The sequence below is a fragment of the Crocodylus siamensis genome, chromosome 3 (assembly GCF_052110815.1).
Source record: "Crocodylus siamensis isolate JL-2025a chromosome 3, ASM5211081v1, whole genome shotgun sequence".
Lineage (NCBI taxonomy): Eukaryota > Metazoa > Chordata > Crocodylia > Crocodylidae > Crocodylus > Crocodylus siamensis.
Genome location: NC_143397.1, coordinates 217,326,039 through 217,343,441, shown reverse-complemented (window position 1 = coordinate 217,343,441; position 17,403 = coordinate 217,326,039). Strand labels below are relative to the sequence as shown.

Below are 17,403 nucleotides of genomic sequence, written 5' to 3'. Positions count from 1 at the left end.
GAACTCTAACTGCTTTATGGTAAGAAAATCAAAGGCAAACAGCAAAACATATAGATATTAAGAATTAATTTTATTATGATGACAGAGACACTGGTAGGCTTCCAAATCGCTTTAACACTGTAGATATATCAATAAAACATTGTCCAACTGATCATTGTCTCTCTTTCTCTCACTCTCTCTCTCTCTATAGTGGTCCTTTGTTTTAACTGTGGAGGAACATAGATTTCGGGGTATTTTACAGAATGACTTTGAGATTTTTTTTTTATCAGGGATTTTTCAATTTTCAAACAGGGAACACCAGAATTCGTGCTAGGGAGGCAAGTGGCAGGACCCAGGCAGAAGAGACTGCTCAGAGCTGGGACCCAGCTGAAGGTAGATGACCTCCTGGCCAACAGAGGCCTAGAGGACATGCTTTGACAGTTCAAAGCAGACCACCACACTGGGAACATCTTCTAGGCAACAGCTGCCCAGATGGCTGGGCAGGGGCACACATGGCAGTAGTGCCACATGAAGACCAACTCTGCAACCACAGCCCACTGGCAGCTGGCCCAGAGGGACAGATGCCTTTACTGGCTGTTCAGTCCCCATCCGGATCTGGCAGGCATGCAGCCTTGGGGCCATGTGTTGTTGTAGGTGGCAGCAGGTCACAGCCAGGCAGCAGCGCCCAGTGCCAGACTGCTGCAGTGAGTAAAGGGTGCAGAGAACTCTCAGGGCTGCTTCAGCAGTCCAGCTGGCACAAGGGGTTTTGTCCTCAGGTACCAATTGGCCAGGTCCCAGAAGCTCCTGAGAGCAAGTAGCCCTGAGCTACTTGCCAGGACAGCTTTTTGTACTGATGGGACCAGGACAGGGCAGCTTTTTACACTGCTGGGGCCAGCACATGTGGTGGCCCCAGGCTCTAGTTCCCCCTGGTTGCAGATCTGGGAGGAGCCAGGCAGGGTTATTTTGCCCCAAGTGGCACAACTTGTACTACACCAAAGTGTATGTCTGGGTACGTGCACCGAGGCAAAAAGCCCCAGCTCAAATTTGCACCATTTCTTTTTGAACTGCTGCAAGCCCATGTACCTGCATGTGTGGATGCACCCCGAAAGGGCAACATCAGGGTTCAAGTGAAGCTAACTATATAAACAAGTTTACTTTCAGTTACCTTCAACAGCTTTAAGTACTTTTCCTTTAGGTCGTTCCCAGTCAATAAAGAAAATATCTACAAGAAGTTGTGAAATGAGTTTATGCAAGAATTGCAGAGCCTAAGAAAAATCACAGAATAGAGTATAAATGCAAATAGGACTCTAGCAGAATTCAGGCAAAGATGAAGAATTAGTTATTACCACTAGGCACTTTTTATTAGATCAAACAAAAATATTAATACTACTCTTCTACACATGAGATTGTAACGTCATTATAAAGTTTGATGATATACTAAAATCTGTTTCTAAACCATTTGATATTTTTATCAAGCACCTCATGCTTAATTTTATTTAATTTATATGCTGCCAAGAAAGGCTCAGGGTGGCTTATAGGAAGAAAACAGAGTAAGTTAAAAATGAAATAGTGGCAAGAGAACAAAAACAGCTTAAAAGTGAACTGGAATATCAAGATAAAATAGAGCCCCCCCCAACAACATTTCATCCTACCTTTGTTTGGTAAATGCCTGCCCAAATAGGAAGGTCTAACATAAGTTGACAAAATGATGATATGAGATATCCAGCATTGTCAAGAAAATGGAAGCGATGGAAACTACATAATAAAAATGTATTCATTCTGGTCACTTTACAGTGGAGGAAAACTGTTTTCTGATGGTACATTGTGGTATGTCATTATTTCCAGTAAAAATGTCTAGTGTAACTGAAACACTAGTTTTCCTCATAGAGAGATACCAATAGCTGCTGAAGCCTACAATCATACTAGCATTCTAACACTGGGGGACTTTAACAATTTATCTTTTTGGTAATATTTACTTTGATCTCTAAAATAATGCAGTCCTAATTTCCATCTTACTTGGGTCCATTTCTACCTGTACTTTTAAATGAGTGAGTCCCTATAGTATAGGTAGAAAAGGACCCAAGTAAGATGGAATTCATGAATAATTCCCTATAGCATATACTATAGGGACTCACTCATTTAGAAGTCTATAGGGACGCATTCATTTAAAAGTACAGGTAAAAAAGGACCCAAATAAGAGGGAATTCAGGACTGCATTATTTTAGAGTATATACTATAGGGAATCATTTGTTTTTCTCCAAAAGAATCACTTTTCTTCAAAAGAAGCAAAATTTTATGGGCGAGTGATTTCACCCACAGGGATAAAATTTAAACCTTTTCTTCCTTTCTTAAAATCTAACATTCAAGACGTCTGGAAATAAGGATGATGAAAAAATACAGAAGTAGTAAAATGAATCACAGCTACAAAAAGAACAGAACAGAATTCTTACCTTTAGAGTAAAAGCACATCCTATATATGTAACAAAATGCTTTTCTTGAGATGGAATTGGTAAAAGAACTGAAACAAATTGCTGTGCCTGTAAGTAAAGACCTACAATTAAATTATGCAGTAACAAAGAGCTCTCATGTGTCATAACATACTAAATTCTAAAGCTGATTACGAAGTCCTGAAGACTATTAAAAAAACCATTATCCATTGCACAGAATTATAAAAATTGTAATAATTTTCTAATTTTTGAAAGATTTTGGCTAAGTACCAAAAAGGTAACAGGTTGGGAAAAGCTGAGCGTGAAGGTTTAGACATAGAACATACAATATCATAGATAACTTGCCTTGATAGTCTGGACAGAAATGCAAAAAAAGGAAAATAAAATTGTGTGTCAAAACATAAATGGAACATTTCACTTCAAAATTAATCTCTATCAATCGCTACAAATCTGAAAATTGCACTTACTTTGAAGAAAATAAGCCAATAAATCCCTGTTCCCACTGTGATGATAAAGAAAACATTGGCAAGGTCTCCAGCATAGAACAGCAAGAATTTAAAAACAGTCTGTAATTATAAAAGTATATTACATATATTACACACAGTTTTCTAAAACTATAAATTATTTTATATGCACAAGCTATATGCATGAATTATTCAATTGGTAGTGAATACCATAACTGAAAAGTGGTTTCCTTTATAACCTGTCTTCATATGTTCATATATTTCTGATATAGTCCCCTTCTGAAAAGCAGAACTTCTTTGCTTGGTCTCTGTTCAAAAGGTGATTATTCTGAAGATTTTGGGAAAAATCCCTTCAGGTATTTTAAAATTATGGAGGACAGTTGTGATGAAGAGCTTTTCACATAATTTTGTTGGACTATGTTTTAAATGGCAAAAGCAGGGCCTTTGGTGCACATTCATTTAAAAGGCACCATGGCATGGCCGGAAGCACAGTTCTGAGATTGGGGATCATATCACAGCCATGTCCTTCCTACTTTCCAGTGTAGGGGGAGCCAGTGTTCATGAACGAAAAGTTGAAAGTCAGGTGTCTGCAGGTCCAGAGCCATGACCATTGCTGAGTATCAGCTGATTGTTGGCTCCAGCCAGGGACCACAGTGGAGTCTCAAATAGGTCCTGGTGGATCCAGGGGTTGGGCCTGAAGCTGACAATCAGCGGATTGTTGGCTCTGGCCCCAAACTGAACTGGGGCTGATTTAAGATCCTGGCACAGTCCATGGTTAGGACTTGCTGCTTATGCCACAATTACCATACTAATCATGGTGCAAGTGTAACACAGAGGGGCCCAGGATCCAGAACAGACAAGAAACCAGCAATACTTTGCCCTCAGGTGATCATTCGTTCAAACCACTACTTTATGCAATTAATTTAAAGGGACCCACAAAAGGAAAACTTGCTCAGTTGCTAGGATGGATATAACAAAGATATATCAGAGAAAATTATAACAAAGATCCCCTTTAAAGAGGGAATGCAGTATGCTCCACATTTAAAACTACCAGCCATTTATACCTGCAAGTCAATTACAGAACTTCCAGTACGCCTCTTCCAGCCAGCAGTCTTAAGAAGGGACCATAAAACTGCCAGCCCACCCAGCACACCCAACGCAATCTAGAGAATGAAATATTATTTACAGTTACGTTTTGTCTTTTTACTGATGTTAGCAAAGAACTAAACTGACAGAGGGAAGGAAGGATGTGACTTACATCAGTCTGGATTTGAGCTTCTGATTGACTCATTTCATAATTGACTGAGAAGGAAACCTGCTCATTAAAATACAAAAGTAAATAAAAACATTTAGTAAATCAACTTCACTGATACGTAGCATTCAGTGTTGCAAGGTTTTCCCCACCACAGTATACCCCTCCAACCCTAAAGGTTACAGCAGGCTTAACATGGCCCCTTCATGACATTAAGTAAATGGAATTGACTTGTGTGAGATGGAAAAATGTAAGCTCTTAATGAGTTCAGCCACTCATGATTTTTCAAACATAGGAAAACCAAAGAGAAATTCTTTCAAAGGATCTAAAATTGCTTTCCTTAGTTTACATATTTATCTTAAGAAAAAATAATTGGCCATGGTAATAGAATAGAATAGAATACAATAGAAGACTCTGTACAACTGAGCCTTTATATGTTTAGCTGTGTGATGCTAAGAAAAGCTAGAACTAACAAGAATATGGAAATGTATTATACATTTAATTTAAAAAAAGACTGAGGGAAGTGGCTGATTCCTTGGTTTCTGAAAACATTTGCTACATTAGCCGGGAGAACAGATGTTATCACTTTAAACGACTTGGAGAATAAATTACTTCAGTTCAGAAAGTCAAAAGTCAGTAAGATTCAGGGTAGATTTTTATGAATGTTTGTGTTGACAGTGCAGGGCTCATGTAAAATTTGTCTAAATAGGACAAATGTGGTACAAAACTGTAATTGAATCCAGCCCCCCAAATTACCAGGTATTTTTAGCTATGAACTGGAATTTTGTGATTTCACCCCCTATGTTGCCAGCAGTATGAAAGGGCTTTTCTAAATGACTGCTTCTTTTTCAACAGAAAAGTGACATTGTTTTAGACAACATAAATTGTTCTGTTATCTAGTATTTTCTGCTTCTCCTATTTCCAACCTCCTTTTCATTCCCTCATGCCACTAGCATTCAACGTAGGGGATACTTCCAATAGAGCATGCTTCTAATCATAATCTTATCAATATGGCAGTTGTTTAGGATGCCTGAGATGCATGTGGATTATGGACACACAAACAAGTTACAATGAGGTATGCCTGGGTAGCATATCCACAGTACCTACCCATATGCAAGCTCTAATATTGTAGTAGAGGGAAGGCAGACTCTCTCTCACCAAGAGTCAGGTAAACTACCTTGCATTTTGCTACATGGTCAGTGTGTCTATAGGGCAGTCCTTATACAGTAGCTGATGTTCATGCACTATTTGCCATCATGGTAATTTATTACTGGGCCCATACTTTTAGAATGGCAGATCTGACATCAGCACTTTCTGTATATTTACTCATTATGGAATAGCTATCTTGCCACATGAAATCTCTCTCTTCTATTCTTTAATGCTTATTTCTTGCAACTGATACACTACTAACAGATAAGACATAACATTGATGGGCATTTTAGATCCATTACCTCACTTTAAACTGGTTACACCATGAGGTTGACCCAGAATGTCTACATACCACAGCGACCTCGTGTTAATAAAAAGCTATTAAATTAAAATATGCTATTTCTTAATTAAGAATAGTATATTCAATGTATTTAGTTCAAAAAAAGTTGCTTCTTCTAGTCATTCTTCATATGTACATACATTTTTTCTTTATAAACTATTGGCCTTTCACACTATGAAAGCAATCTTGGATTACCCTTTTTAAAATGTCTAGGGAACTTAAAGAAAGTGAAAAATAAAAATATTTGACTGATTTGACTAAAAGCATATTACTGATAATTTCAATTTTAACATTGAACATCTGGGGATTTTCTGTTTATTTCATATTTAAGTCTGGAGAATATTTGATTTCATATTTAAATTTGAGCAGAACTAATAATTCTGTCCAATTAGGGTAATAACAGTGAAGAACCAACCGTCACACTCTGGGTATCAGGATTTTGGACCAGAAGATCAGTGTAGGCAATGGTAATTAGAGGAGGATAGATAGCTCCTCTTTGAGTGTTGGGTACCAGATGAATACTGTAGAAATATAAATAAAGTATTATTTTTAGTTGGGAAAAAGCATACAAAATGAAGGGAATATAAAATAGTAAATATAAAATTTGATCAATATAAATCAGTAAGAAATACAGCTACAATTTACTTTCAAAAAGTGACAGAAATGCAAAAGCTACACTTTTATCTTCTCCACAAAAGAAATTTAATACAGTCTTGATTTTCAAAGACTATTTCCCAAATAGACCCACACAAAACCCAGCTACTTGCCCAGTGTCCATATAGTTCTGAAAGTATACAAGGGGAAATCGCCCTTCACTGCTTTCCAGTTTTCTCTTCCTTACATAACAGATTATAAAGAAATGGAGGTGTAAAGGGAAATTTTGATTCTATATGAAAAATCATTTCAGGTGTCCACGGGTATACTGTTGAATAACCTCCTCTTTTAAAGCCTGTCCCACCACTCTTGAAAGATAAACCACTATCAGTAATGATCCAAGAGGTGCACAATTAAAACTGACAGCAAGACTCAAATTAGATACTGCATTAGGAGGGAAAGCTGACAAAATAATATTGCGTAAGAACCTATATACTTCTACATACTACCCTTACACCCTGCAGGAGGCACACAATGTAAACATTTAACAGAAGCTACCTAGGATCTCCTTGAATGACCTCTGGTATTAGGCAGGCAGCAAAGTGTCTTTTCCAGCTCTCAGCATTTATGTATGCGTTATCTGATAGCTAAAATGTGGGCATAATTTCTCTACTTATAGATGCAAACTTCAGGAAAAAATATACAAGCACACTGGGAAGGACAAAGAAACACTTTAACCTTACAGAACCAAAATAGCATGGATCAGCTTTCATGCAAGTATCTCTTCAACTATGATAGGGTGATTAGGGCAGATATCCAGGCGCTGATTTGGGAGGCAGAAAAAGGCAGCTGCTGCTGCACCTGTGCAATCACACCAGCCACATGGTGGCAACTGGAAATTGTCATTGCTCCTGTATGTAGCGGCTGCCCCAGGTGCCTGGCTGTGTTATTATACCTCTGCTCTTCAACTTTCTGTGCTGACATTCTGGCTTTACAGAAAACATAGCTGGTAGACATAACAGACTGAGATCTAAAAAGGGGATGCAAAAGTTCTGCAAGAATCTTATTTATATCTTAAGGCAAAGGTGGATTGTAGACATAAGGAAATAAATGGAATAGTTGTAGAAATGTGGTTTCTGCAGGCTGTCAATCTGTGAAGTTCTCTTGGGTGGAAGGGGTATGAGATGAAATAGCCAAGTGTACCTTGAAAGCTCAAGACCTGTCTGATTATTTTAAAGAAGAAAAATAAACATTCGATGCTATTGGATCTAATATCTCTTCAACTACCCATGTGAACAATCTATTCCAATCTAATGAGTAGATCTGGCAAGTCAAAACCTAAACCTCTCAAAGGATTTTCTGGACTAGCAAAATAATAATGATACCAGTAATCCAAAAAACAAGGTGTTAGCAAATCCATTTCCAAGCACTTGGAGGAGAACAAGGTGATTAGGAAAAGTCAACATGGATTCACCAAGGGCGAATCATGTCTGATCAACCTAATTACCTTCTACGATGAGATGACCGATTCCATGGATGCAGGAAGAGCAGTGGATGTGATCTAACTTGAATTTAGCAAGGCTTTCAATATGATCCCTCACAAATTTCTTGCAAGCAAGCTAATGTAGTACAAATTGGATGAAGGGACTGTAAGGTGGACAGAAAACTGGCTGGATCATTGGGCTTCCATAGTAGTAATCAATGGCTCAATGTCAGGTTGGCAGTCCGTATCAAGTGGAATGCCCCAGGGGTCAGTCCTAGGGCTCGTCATGTTCAGTAACTTCATCACAGTAACTTCATCAATGACCTGGACAATGGGATGGAGTGCACCCTCAGCAAGTTTGCAAATGACACTAAGCTCAAGGGAGTAGTAGACATGCTGGTGGGTAGGGCTATGATTCAGAGAGACCTAGGTAAATTGGAGGATTGAACCAAAAGAAATCTCATGAGGTTCAACAAGAAGCGCAAGTGCTGCTGAGGTGGCCAACAGCATACTGGGCTACATTAGGAGGATTGTTACCAGCAGACTGAGCAAAGTGATTCTTCCCCCTATTTGGCACTGATGAGGCCACATCTGGTGTATTGTGTCCAGTTTTAGGCTCCCCGTTACAGAAAGGATATGGACAAATTGGAAAGAGTCCAGAGGAGGGCAACGGAAAATGGTTAGGGGGCTGGGGCATATGACTAATGAGGAGGGCCTTAGGGAACTGGGCTTATTTAATTTGGAGAAGAGAAGACTGAGAGGGGCTTCAATAGCAGCCTTCAGCTACCTAAAGGGTGGTTCCAAAGAGGATGGAGCTAGACTGTTCTCAGTGGTGGCAGATAACAGAACAAGGAGCAATGGTCTCAAGCTGCAGCAAAGGAAGTTTAGGTTGGAGATTGGGAAAAACTCTCTCGCTTGGAGGGTAGTAAAGCATTGGAAAAGGCTACCTAGAGAGGTTGTAGAATCTTTATCCTTGGAGATTTTTAAGACCCAGCTAGATAAAACCTTGACTGGGATGATCTAGTTGGGGATGGTCCTGCTTTGAGCAGGGGGTTGGACTAGATGGCCTCCTGAGGTCCCTTCCAACCCTAATTTTCTATGATTCTATGGCCAAGGCAATGCTCTAACACTTTTCATGAAACAAAAGATCCAGCAGACTGGGAAGTAGAATTTGCAGTACTGACATCAACTACAGGGCTCCTTATACATGTATTCTGTTGGGGAAGAGAGACACCTTATTTAGTGCGGCTCTGAGAGCTGCTCCAATTAAAGCACCTGAACCATCAAATGCATCAGCATCCCCGTGCTGAAAAATGGCAGCGGGGGCAGTTTAACTAAAGCTTGGTTGTAGTAGAGCAGTTCTAAATTATATTACATGCATATGATCCTCTTGGTGAACTTATCCCAGTGAATAACAAGGTATAGTAGAACACCATTACACTGCCTCTTCAATGTCAAGGATGTACATGCAGTTGGCACAGAAAATAAAGAACTGCTTCTGCAAAATTTCTGCTTCTGCCAGCTGAGTGTTTTTCTGCAAAGGAAGAATACTCTACTGGATATTTCCCAACATTTTAAGTTCATATTGCTTCATTTATTTGGTACAAAAAAGACTTCGCAAACTTCAGAATTCTACCTGCATTCTCAAATGATGGACACAAACCAGTGTGGCCCAAGCTCCCACATGATGCATTCAAAATGCATATTCTCATTTTAATGGAAGATAATTCTCAATCTGCCCTAAAGAAATATGGCTTTTTTTTCTTTTAACTCTTCAATAGAAAAGGTAGCACAAGGTATATTAGGACAAATGACACATCCTGCACTTATTCACCTGATTGTTATTTTGCTAGCAATTCGAATGATTCTTGGTTGTTTTTTCAAGTCATTCTCTTTTCCACTCAAGGCATCCACCAAAAAAATTCGACGGGTCAGAAGCCAGTTGTTCCTATTACTGCCTTTGAAAGAAAAATAGCAGATTTTACTAACACTTAAAATTAGTAACTGAAAGCCATAAGAGTGAAATCAATTACACCAAAATAAAAGCAGTATGCATTATTGTATTCATGCACTCTTATGTATTTTTTGTTGCTTCAATAGAACTATATTAAGAAATTCCTGAGATGAATCGCTCTGCTAAATTATGTTTAATGTTCAGAACTGTTTCCATGAGTTACCACTATCCAAAGGTCAGACTACTTCTAGAGAGAGAGTGAGCAAAGAAAGAGGCTGCAGGCAGTTGGTGATCGTCTAGTTTCATAGTTAGTAGTCAGAGGGGACCTGAGCAGATCATCAAGTCCGACCCCTGCCATGGACAGGAAAGAATGCTGGGGTCAAACGACCCCGGCTAGGTGATTATCCAGCCTCCTTTTGAAGACCCCCCCGTGTAGGAGCAAGCACCACTTCCCTTGGAAGTTCGTTCCAGATCCTAGCCATCCTGACTGTGAAGTAGCACCTCCTGATGTCTAGCCTGAATCTACTCTCTGTCAACTTATGGCTGTCATTCCTTGTTACTCCCAGTAGCACTTGGGGGAACTGGGACTCTCCCATAGCCTGCTGGTTCCCCTTCGCCAGTTTGTAGACGGCCACCAGATGTGATGCTTCTCTGCAGATATTGTTTAGGAGTCCAAGATAATACATACAGAGACCAAACATGACCTTTTGTTTCCATATGTACTACTTCAGAATGAAGCAGCTCCCCACTCCATGTGAAAGAACAGACAGCAAATCAAAGTTAACTAATTCTATTATATATAGACTTCAAATCCATTTCTAAGTATTAGGATGCAGGAAGGCCCATATACTTATACGATCTCCTTTCAAATTGCCTTCTCCCTTCCCAAAAAGAAGAGATCTTCCTGACATTTTCAATATTGATTTAACTATACATAAAATCAGTCAGGTCATTGCAGACCCAGCATATGAAGCCAAAGTCTCTTAATATTGCACAGAAGTGGGTAGGCTTTTGTCTCTGAAAGAGTAAGTTCATAATACTAAGATACCTTGTTACATCAATGGTGAACTGTGATATCTTTAAAATGACTTACTGATTTTTCAGAATACATATGAACTCTTTCCAGTGATGATTTATAGCCTAATTTAATTCACTGAAAGCATTATTATTATAACATTCCTACCTTGATTCACAAGCATTTCATTGTACTGAAGGTTTAAGTTTAAAACTGGTATAGCCCAAAGATATTCTTGTCCATTATCTTCAGGATATTCAAGGTATACATCATAAAATACTGGCTTAGGAAAACTCGTTAAAATCTTGGACACAGAAATTGTACACTATAAAAAATGTGATTAGAAAAGAAAGGTCATGTTAATCATCTAACCGTTTTATTCCATATTTTAGAGTTATGTATTCTTCCTTATAACTATTCAGATATCTGCCCCTTGCAACTTGAATGAAACAAAGCATTTCAACAATATTTAATTTACTAAAAATTATGGACTTAATTAATAGTTGCAATTTGTTTCAAGGGTTGAATTTCAAACTGTGAAAGCAAAGCTTTGGCTGTTTCCTTTTCTCTCCTTTTAAAAAAAATATACTGAAAAAACTACTATGAAAGTTCATAGAACAAAACCCGTGTTAACAAAAAGTTGAGTTTGAATGAATAGGCCCTCAAATCAGGAAATATCAAAATTAAAATGAGAACGTTAATTACATTAAAGTGAAAATGTTTTTTCTTTGTATATGTGAATTAAACTGTAGTCTTAAATTTAAACAATTACACAACACTTCTTGGACACATCTTTTTTTTCCAATGGGTTTAGAGAAATGTCACAAGAAAATACTGTGACATATACAAAAAATTAATTTATGTGAGAAAACACATAGTAAGCCATCCTTACAAAATATCCTGCATATTAAACATATAAAATGAAGAAGTAGCAAAAAATTACTAGCATGTCTATGTTATCAAGACTCATAATTAAACGTTAACTGTCTAATATTTTTCAATATTTCCAAATAGGACTATACTACTCATTGAAGGAAATATATATATATTACGTAAATGTTACATTTTTTATTTAAGCTGAGTTACTACCTAATAAAAGATATATTAGAATTATAATGAAATCAGTGGAAAAATATGGAAATGTTTATAAAATATTACTTGCATACTTTAGATTTTAAAAAAAAGCCATACAGTACTATATTACTAGTATATGGACCTTAGATTTGGAATTTTCTAAGATTTGAGTGTTTCAACATGCAATATGACCATTTAATTCACAGCTTAGTTTTCCTTTGATTACCGAAATATTTTGTTGTCTTGTAATTTGAGCCTGAATTCAAAACTATTTAAAACATTAATCAGATATAAATACTATTTTTGTGGCCAGGTACGACATTACACTTTTACTGGTATAAGTGATTAGAAACCAGCTTAGACCCGTAATAGAACAGAAGTTTACCACACATGGTTTTAAAAATGGTGGAACCTGTTCTAAGATTTGCCACCCTCCACCTCACCAAAGGGCAAATGTGTGCTCTGTTCGTTACTGATCTAAACTACGCGGTGTAAAGAAAACTGCGTAACTCGATTGATTCTGCCTTGGGCTGAATTATAGCAACATGAGTCTTAGTAGGACACATGTCTTCCTCGTCACAATGATAGCAAAGAGCAATTTCAGCAAGCACGAACCAAAGTATAAACAGGTGCACAAACTACAAAAACAGCACCAAGTTGAATGAGATCAATGATTAACAACAGGAAGTAGGTTTTTATATATTTTTTCAGTATCTGACCCCAGATAGGAGGACGTCACTTTTTTATAAAGCAGCAAAGACAGCTTAGACCTTTACTAAAAATAATTGGATAAACACTTCAGAACGTAAAGACAAAATGATGGCAGCAATTGTACCTTTAGATTCTCCCAAAATGCAACCAGCATAAACACATAATGCACTTTTCCAAGGGAAGCTAAACTAATAAATGATATTAATGAATAAATAAATGTACACTAGATTCTGTACAGTCACATGGAACATTTGATAGAAGTTAGCTGCCTCCAAGAAAATCCCCAGCAGGTAAAATAAATACCATCTTCCCCATTTACAAGAGAAAAACAAGACAAGTTAAAGCTGGAATGTAAAGGATTCAAGTCTAGGGACTTCAGGCTTTGTGCAAGTCAGCATCAAGTGAAAGATTTAAACATTCCTGCACTGTGCCAAACCTTGTGCTCATTTTGTCTGATTTTAGCGTACAGACATGTAGCATTATTATGAGACCTAACAAATAAACGTATTCACTCTATAACTATAAAAGCTGAGTAAGCAACAGATTCACAGCAGCAAATTCAGTACCACAATTCAAGGCTCAACTCCCACACTGCCTTTACATATACCCTATTACTGGCAAGATATAAATATTACCATATAAAAGGTTATTTCATGCTTACACTTTGTTGATAAGTTGTTCCAAAAATATAAGCAGCATCCAATCGAGTCAGTGTGTCTGGACAAAGCTATACAAAACCAATATGAGATCAGACATACAAAAATGTGAGTCTCAATCTGTAGAACGTTTATAAGGACCTGTGTAATTTCTCTCTCTGAAGTTCTAATTAAAGGTTTACCAAGAGATACTGTTTTTAAATTCTGAAGAGAGAGGAAAACTACATTATTTACCATAATACGTTTTGTGGTCTGAGAAAATTGCCTCCACTTATTTATATTTCTCGGATGCTCTCTATTTTACCACTGAACTTCTTGAACCTTGTGGAAAGAAATGCCCAACCAGACTGCAAAAACATCCTCTTGTGGCATTGAGCACTCCTGCCTAATTTTTTTAAGTTACTGCTGCTGCATCCAAGGGTTTTATAGGAATGAGTAGAAGGCAAAGATGGGGGAGTGGTGGCAGAGGCAACGTTCTCAGAGCAGCAAAATTACTCTGGTATGTAACAATATTCTTTCTTTTGAGGTGGATTCCACATTTTCTCCACTTGGAAGTGTAGCAAAAAATGTAGCTCCCAAAAACACAGGTTTCTGATTAAACAATGACTGAGGAAACATCTAACCAAGGCAGGAAGCCAACACAGATATCAAATTCAGAGACACCAGTGCTATATACATATGGACAACTATAACTCCAGGAATTACACCTATACTATCTATATCACTTCAGTCCCCAAACATATAACTAGCTATACTTTTAAATTATGCACTAAGATGAAATGTCAGGTATTCACTAGGTATATCTATATGACTAATTAGCTTGGCAGTAAAGTCTCAGCATCTATACACATAGCCCTATTAGGCCGCAGTAAACCAACAAATACTACCATAGGATAGTATTTTTAAACACAAGTGTTTTTTATGGCAGCTTTATTTACTGCACATGCAGATGCTGACGGGGCTGGCTGGGGCATGAGGGTGCCTGTAAGACCCCACAATGGAACACCCTTGTGACCCAGCCAGCCCCTCCGCAATGTGCTGAGCTGGGTCAGAGCAGCCACATGCTGGCAGTCTGACCCCCTGGACCCTCTGCCAGCCAGGGCTGCTCCGACCCAGCTCAGTGTGCTGCGATTCTGGGCGCACATGTAAATGCAGAGCCCGGGGAGCAATAAACTTCAGTGCAAACTATGCCAATTTATTGCTGCGCATTAATAACACATGTAGACACACTAATTGAGTGAAAATGGCATTCCTCTTACATAGATCCCCAAAGATTATAAAGGAATTTACATTTGGGAAATTAACTGCAAATTGATCCAGTTAAAATTTCAAGACCATCATAACATTGGAGGCAGAGTATAGAGTTTCAACTGGGTAAAGAATTACCAGGGGTATAACGAATTTTGGAGTTTAGCAAGATGATTTAGGTGGAATGGATACTCTACTTCTGCTGTAAATTTGGGAGAAGGTAAAAACAAGTTTTACCTTGACGGAATACTGTTAAAAAATTAGTTATTACAAACTGCAACTAACTCACCCTTCTGCAGTCCCTGTGCATGTTTATGTGTACCCATACCCCAGAAGCTGTCCTTATGAGTGTGCTAAACTGCTTTTCCTATGCTCAAGATTTATAATACTGATGGTGGTGGAGAGCATCTAGAAATACGTACATGGAGATCCAAACTTGAACAAAAAGAAACATCTAAAAGATAATGTATTAGATATTCTAATACTGTAGTCATGATAAGATTGTTCTATAGTAATTGCAGTTATTTGAACATTCATGTGCTGTATTAATGCTTTTCTCTTTCACCATTTAGTCTCTTTGCTAAAGGTACCCAGCATTTTATATTAGCAAACTTTTTGATGCACTGTATCAAACTTACCTGTAAGACACCTCCTTCCAAACTCTGCCATTTAAGAAAGTTTCCCTCTGCGTCATATGAGGCTGCGATAAACTGCAGTTTTATATTCTGACAACAGAAGTGAAAAAGTTTTGAAAGAGTGAAACAGAGTTTTAGAGACTACTATGTCATCATCCAACATATTCTGAGTATGCCCCATATAACATTTAATTTTCTCTTTCTTATTTGTAAAAATTAATATTAATTATAATTCTTGATTATAGAAGTGATTAACCTGTTACTGTAATTTACTTTTTGGTGTCTCCATGCATCAGCATCTTAAATTATATGAGAAGTAGATTTGATTGGAACAGTACTGATAAAACAGTTTTTGTTGTAAAGTCCCACATGCTCTGAATTGAAACATTACATGGATGCAGTCTGATACTGATGAAGTTCTTCTGGAAGCCAGACAGGGCTCTAGTGGATCAGGCTGGTGACCCCAAAGGCTGTGTCCAGATGAGCATGGTCATATGGTGTCGCAAACACATCTGCAGTGCCACATACCACACATTTAGATGTTCTCTGTCCTGTGAGGGTGTGCTGCCTGTGCATGCGTTGCTCTGCTTTTTTTCCATGGGATATCCAGGGGTCAATCCCTCCCCCGCCCCAAAACCTGCAGGAAAAAAACAGTTCTGGCCCCAGTTTCCCCTATCCCACCCAGCGTAACTTGCTGTGCACCAAAGCACGTGTGGTATAGCAAGGTGGATGGCACCGTGTGGGTGGCAAGGTGCGTCACCATTACTTGTCCCCAGGGAACCAAAAGTCCACACTTGTCTGGACATGGCCAAAGAGTCCAAAATCCCTGACTTAATAGGAAAATATGGATCTTTCAAACATTAAAGAAGCTGCATTGCAGTATTACTCTAGTTAAAAAACGCTAACTGTAGATGAAAAGTTGGTGTGGTCAAAGCCTTTTTTTTCTGATTCAGCTCTAAAAATTTTAAGACAAATATAGTAATATAATAAAAAAAACTAGGTTGTTACAACTAGCACTTATTTTTGATGCTTTGCTCATATTTTACCCACCTAAACAAATTCTATAAGCGTCTGAAAACTGCTTGCAAAATACGGAACAACTACAATTCCTGTAGGAAAAAGGGTGCCTATACATGTGCAGAGTAGGTATTTCCAAAGGTGCTGTAACTTTTGAGCTTTATGTAAAGTTTTTAGGTACAGCACCTTAAAACTTAATAGATATTCCTAGGCTCAGTGCAAGGTTCGTGCCTTGCTATAGTTCTGTGGAGTAGGAGGCAGGGGGTACCAGATGCTGCACAATGCAGCCTGAGGCTCCAGAGCTAGCTACACCTGGAGGTAGCAATTAGTAATTACCAGGGATTCTGGCTTTCTCCATTTAGAAATCTCAAATTCTCTGATTTAAATGAAAAAAACCCCACAATTTCCCAAATTCTCTGATTCAACCACCGCAAAATCCACTTTTTCTGCGATTAAAATGAAATGTCACTCTCTATATAGGTATCCATTGAACACAAGGTTTTACTGATATGTTTACAATTTTAAAGAAAGTTGAAAGCCTACCCGTGCCTCAATCACTATAATAAAATAAATTTTAAATACTTATATATTTTTGCACTTGATTTTGGTTTATCACAGAAAATCAGAGCTCCCCTTGCCCCCTTCACTCACCAGAATGTAGGTCTAGCCGCGGCTGTCTCCCCCACTGCTTTGTGGTGCTTAGAAGTCTCGATATACAGGTGCCCTACCTCTGATCTTGCCTCTTGCTCCCAGACACAGGTTCCCCAGCCCTGCTGGTGCCCGTTGCTCCCAACCCAGAGCCCCCCAGCCCTGTGCCCTACTGGTGCCCCTTGCTCCTGACCCACAGCCCCCCCCCCCCGTGTGAGGAAGTGGGTGGGTGTGAAGGGAATGGGGGGTGTGGGCAAAGGCTACATGTTGGTGGTGCTGGGGGGGGGGGGGTGGCACATGCTGCCTCAGATTTCTGTGCCCACAGTGGGGCATGGGGCTGCAGCTGGGCCAGACCAGCTCTGGGCAGAAGCCACCTCCATGGCCCAACAGGAGAGACCCAACATGGGAAGGAGTGCTGTGCCACCATGGCTGACAAAGTGAGGTGTGGCAGCAGCGGCAGCATAGAGCTGTGCCTGAGCTGCTGCCGGGTGGCCAAGGGGTGCCTCAACTTGGCAGCCATGGCAGCACAACTCTCCCTCCTGTGCTGGGTCCGCCCACTGAGCCACAAAGGCAGCTTCTGCCTGGAGCTGGTCAGCCCTGGCTGTAGCCCCACACCTTGCTGTAGGCACAGAAATCTGGGGAGGAAAGTGCTCCCTCACCCTCCACAACGTGTGCCTAGTGGCTCCTGCTACATCCTGATGGCCTGTGGGCCCTTCCCCTCCACTGCACAGACTTAC

The 17,403-nt window shown here is 39.1% G+C and overlaps 1 protein-coding gene across 2 annotated transcripts in view; it reads right to left on the bottom strand.

Moving 5' to 3' along the window:
- Window positions 1–17,403, bottom strand: part of TMEM67 (transmembrane protein 67) — a 52,089-nt gene that overhangs the window by 19,917 nt on the left and 14,769 nt on the right. For both annotated transcript variants that reach the window (XM_090040331.1, XM_090040333.1), the window contains exons 10-19: window positions 15,005–15,091; window positions 13,124–13,189; window positions 10,846–11,002; window positions 9,543–9,666; window positions 6,047–6,152; window positions 4,149–4,205; window positions 3,955–4,053; window positions 2,894–2,992; window positions 2,430–2,516; window positions 1,145–1,244 (exon numbers count right to left, since the gene is read on the bottom strand). In XM_090040331.1, the coding sequence (XP_089896457.1) occupies window positions 1,145–1,244; window positions 2,430–2,516; window positions 2,894–2,992; window positions 3,955–4,053; window positions 4,149–4,205; window positions 6,047–6,152; window positions 9,543–9,666; window positions 10,846–11,002; window positions 13,124–13,189; window positions 15,005–15,091 (982 nt within the window). The remainder of the gene's footprint in view (window positions 1–1,144; window positions 1,245–2,429; window positions 2,517–2,893; window positions 2,993–3,954; window positions 4,054–4,148; window positions 4,206–6,046; window positions 6,153–9,542; window positions 9,667–10,845; window positions 11,003–13,123; window positions 13,190–15,004; window positions 15,092–17,403) is intronic.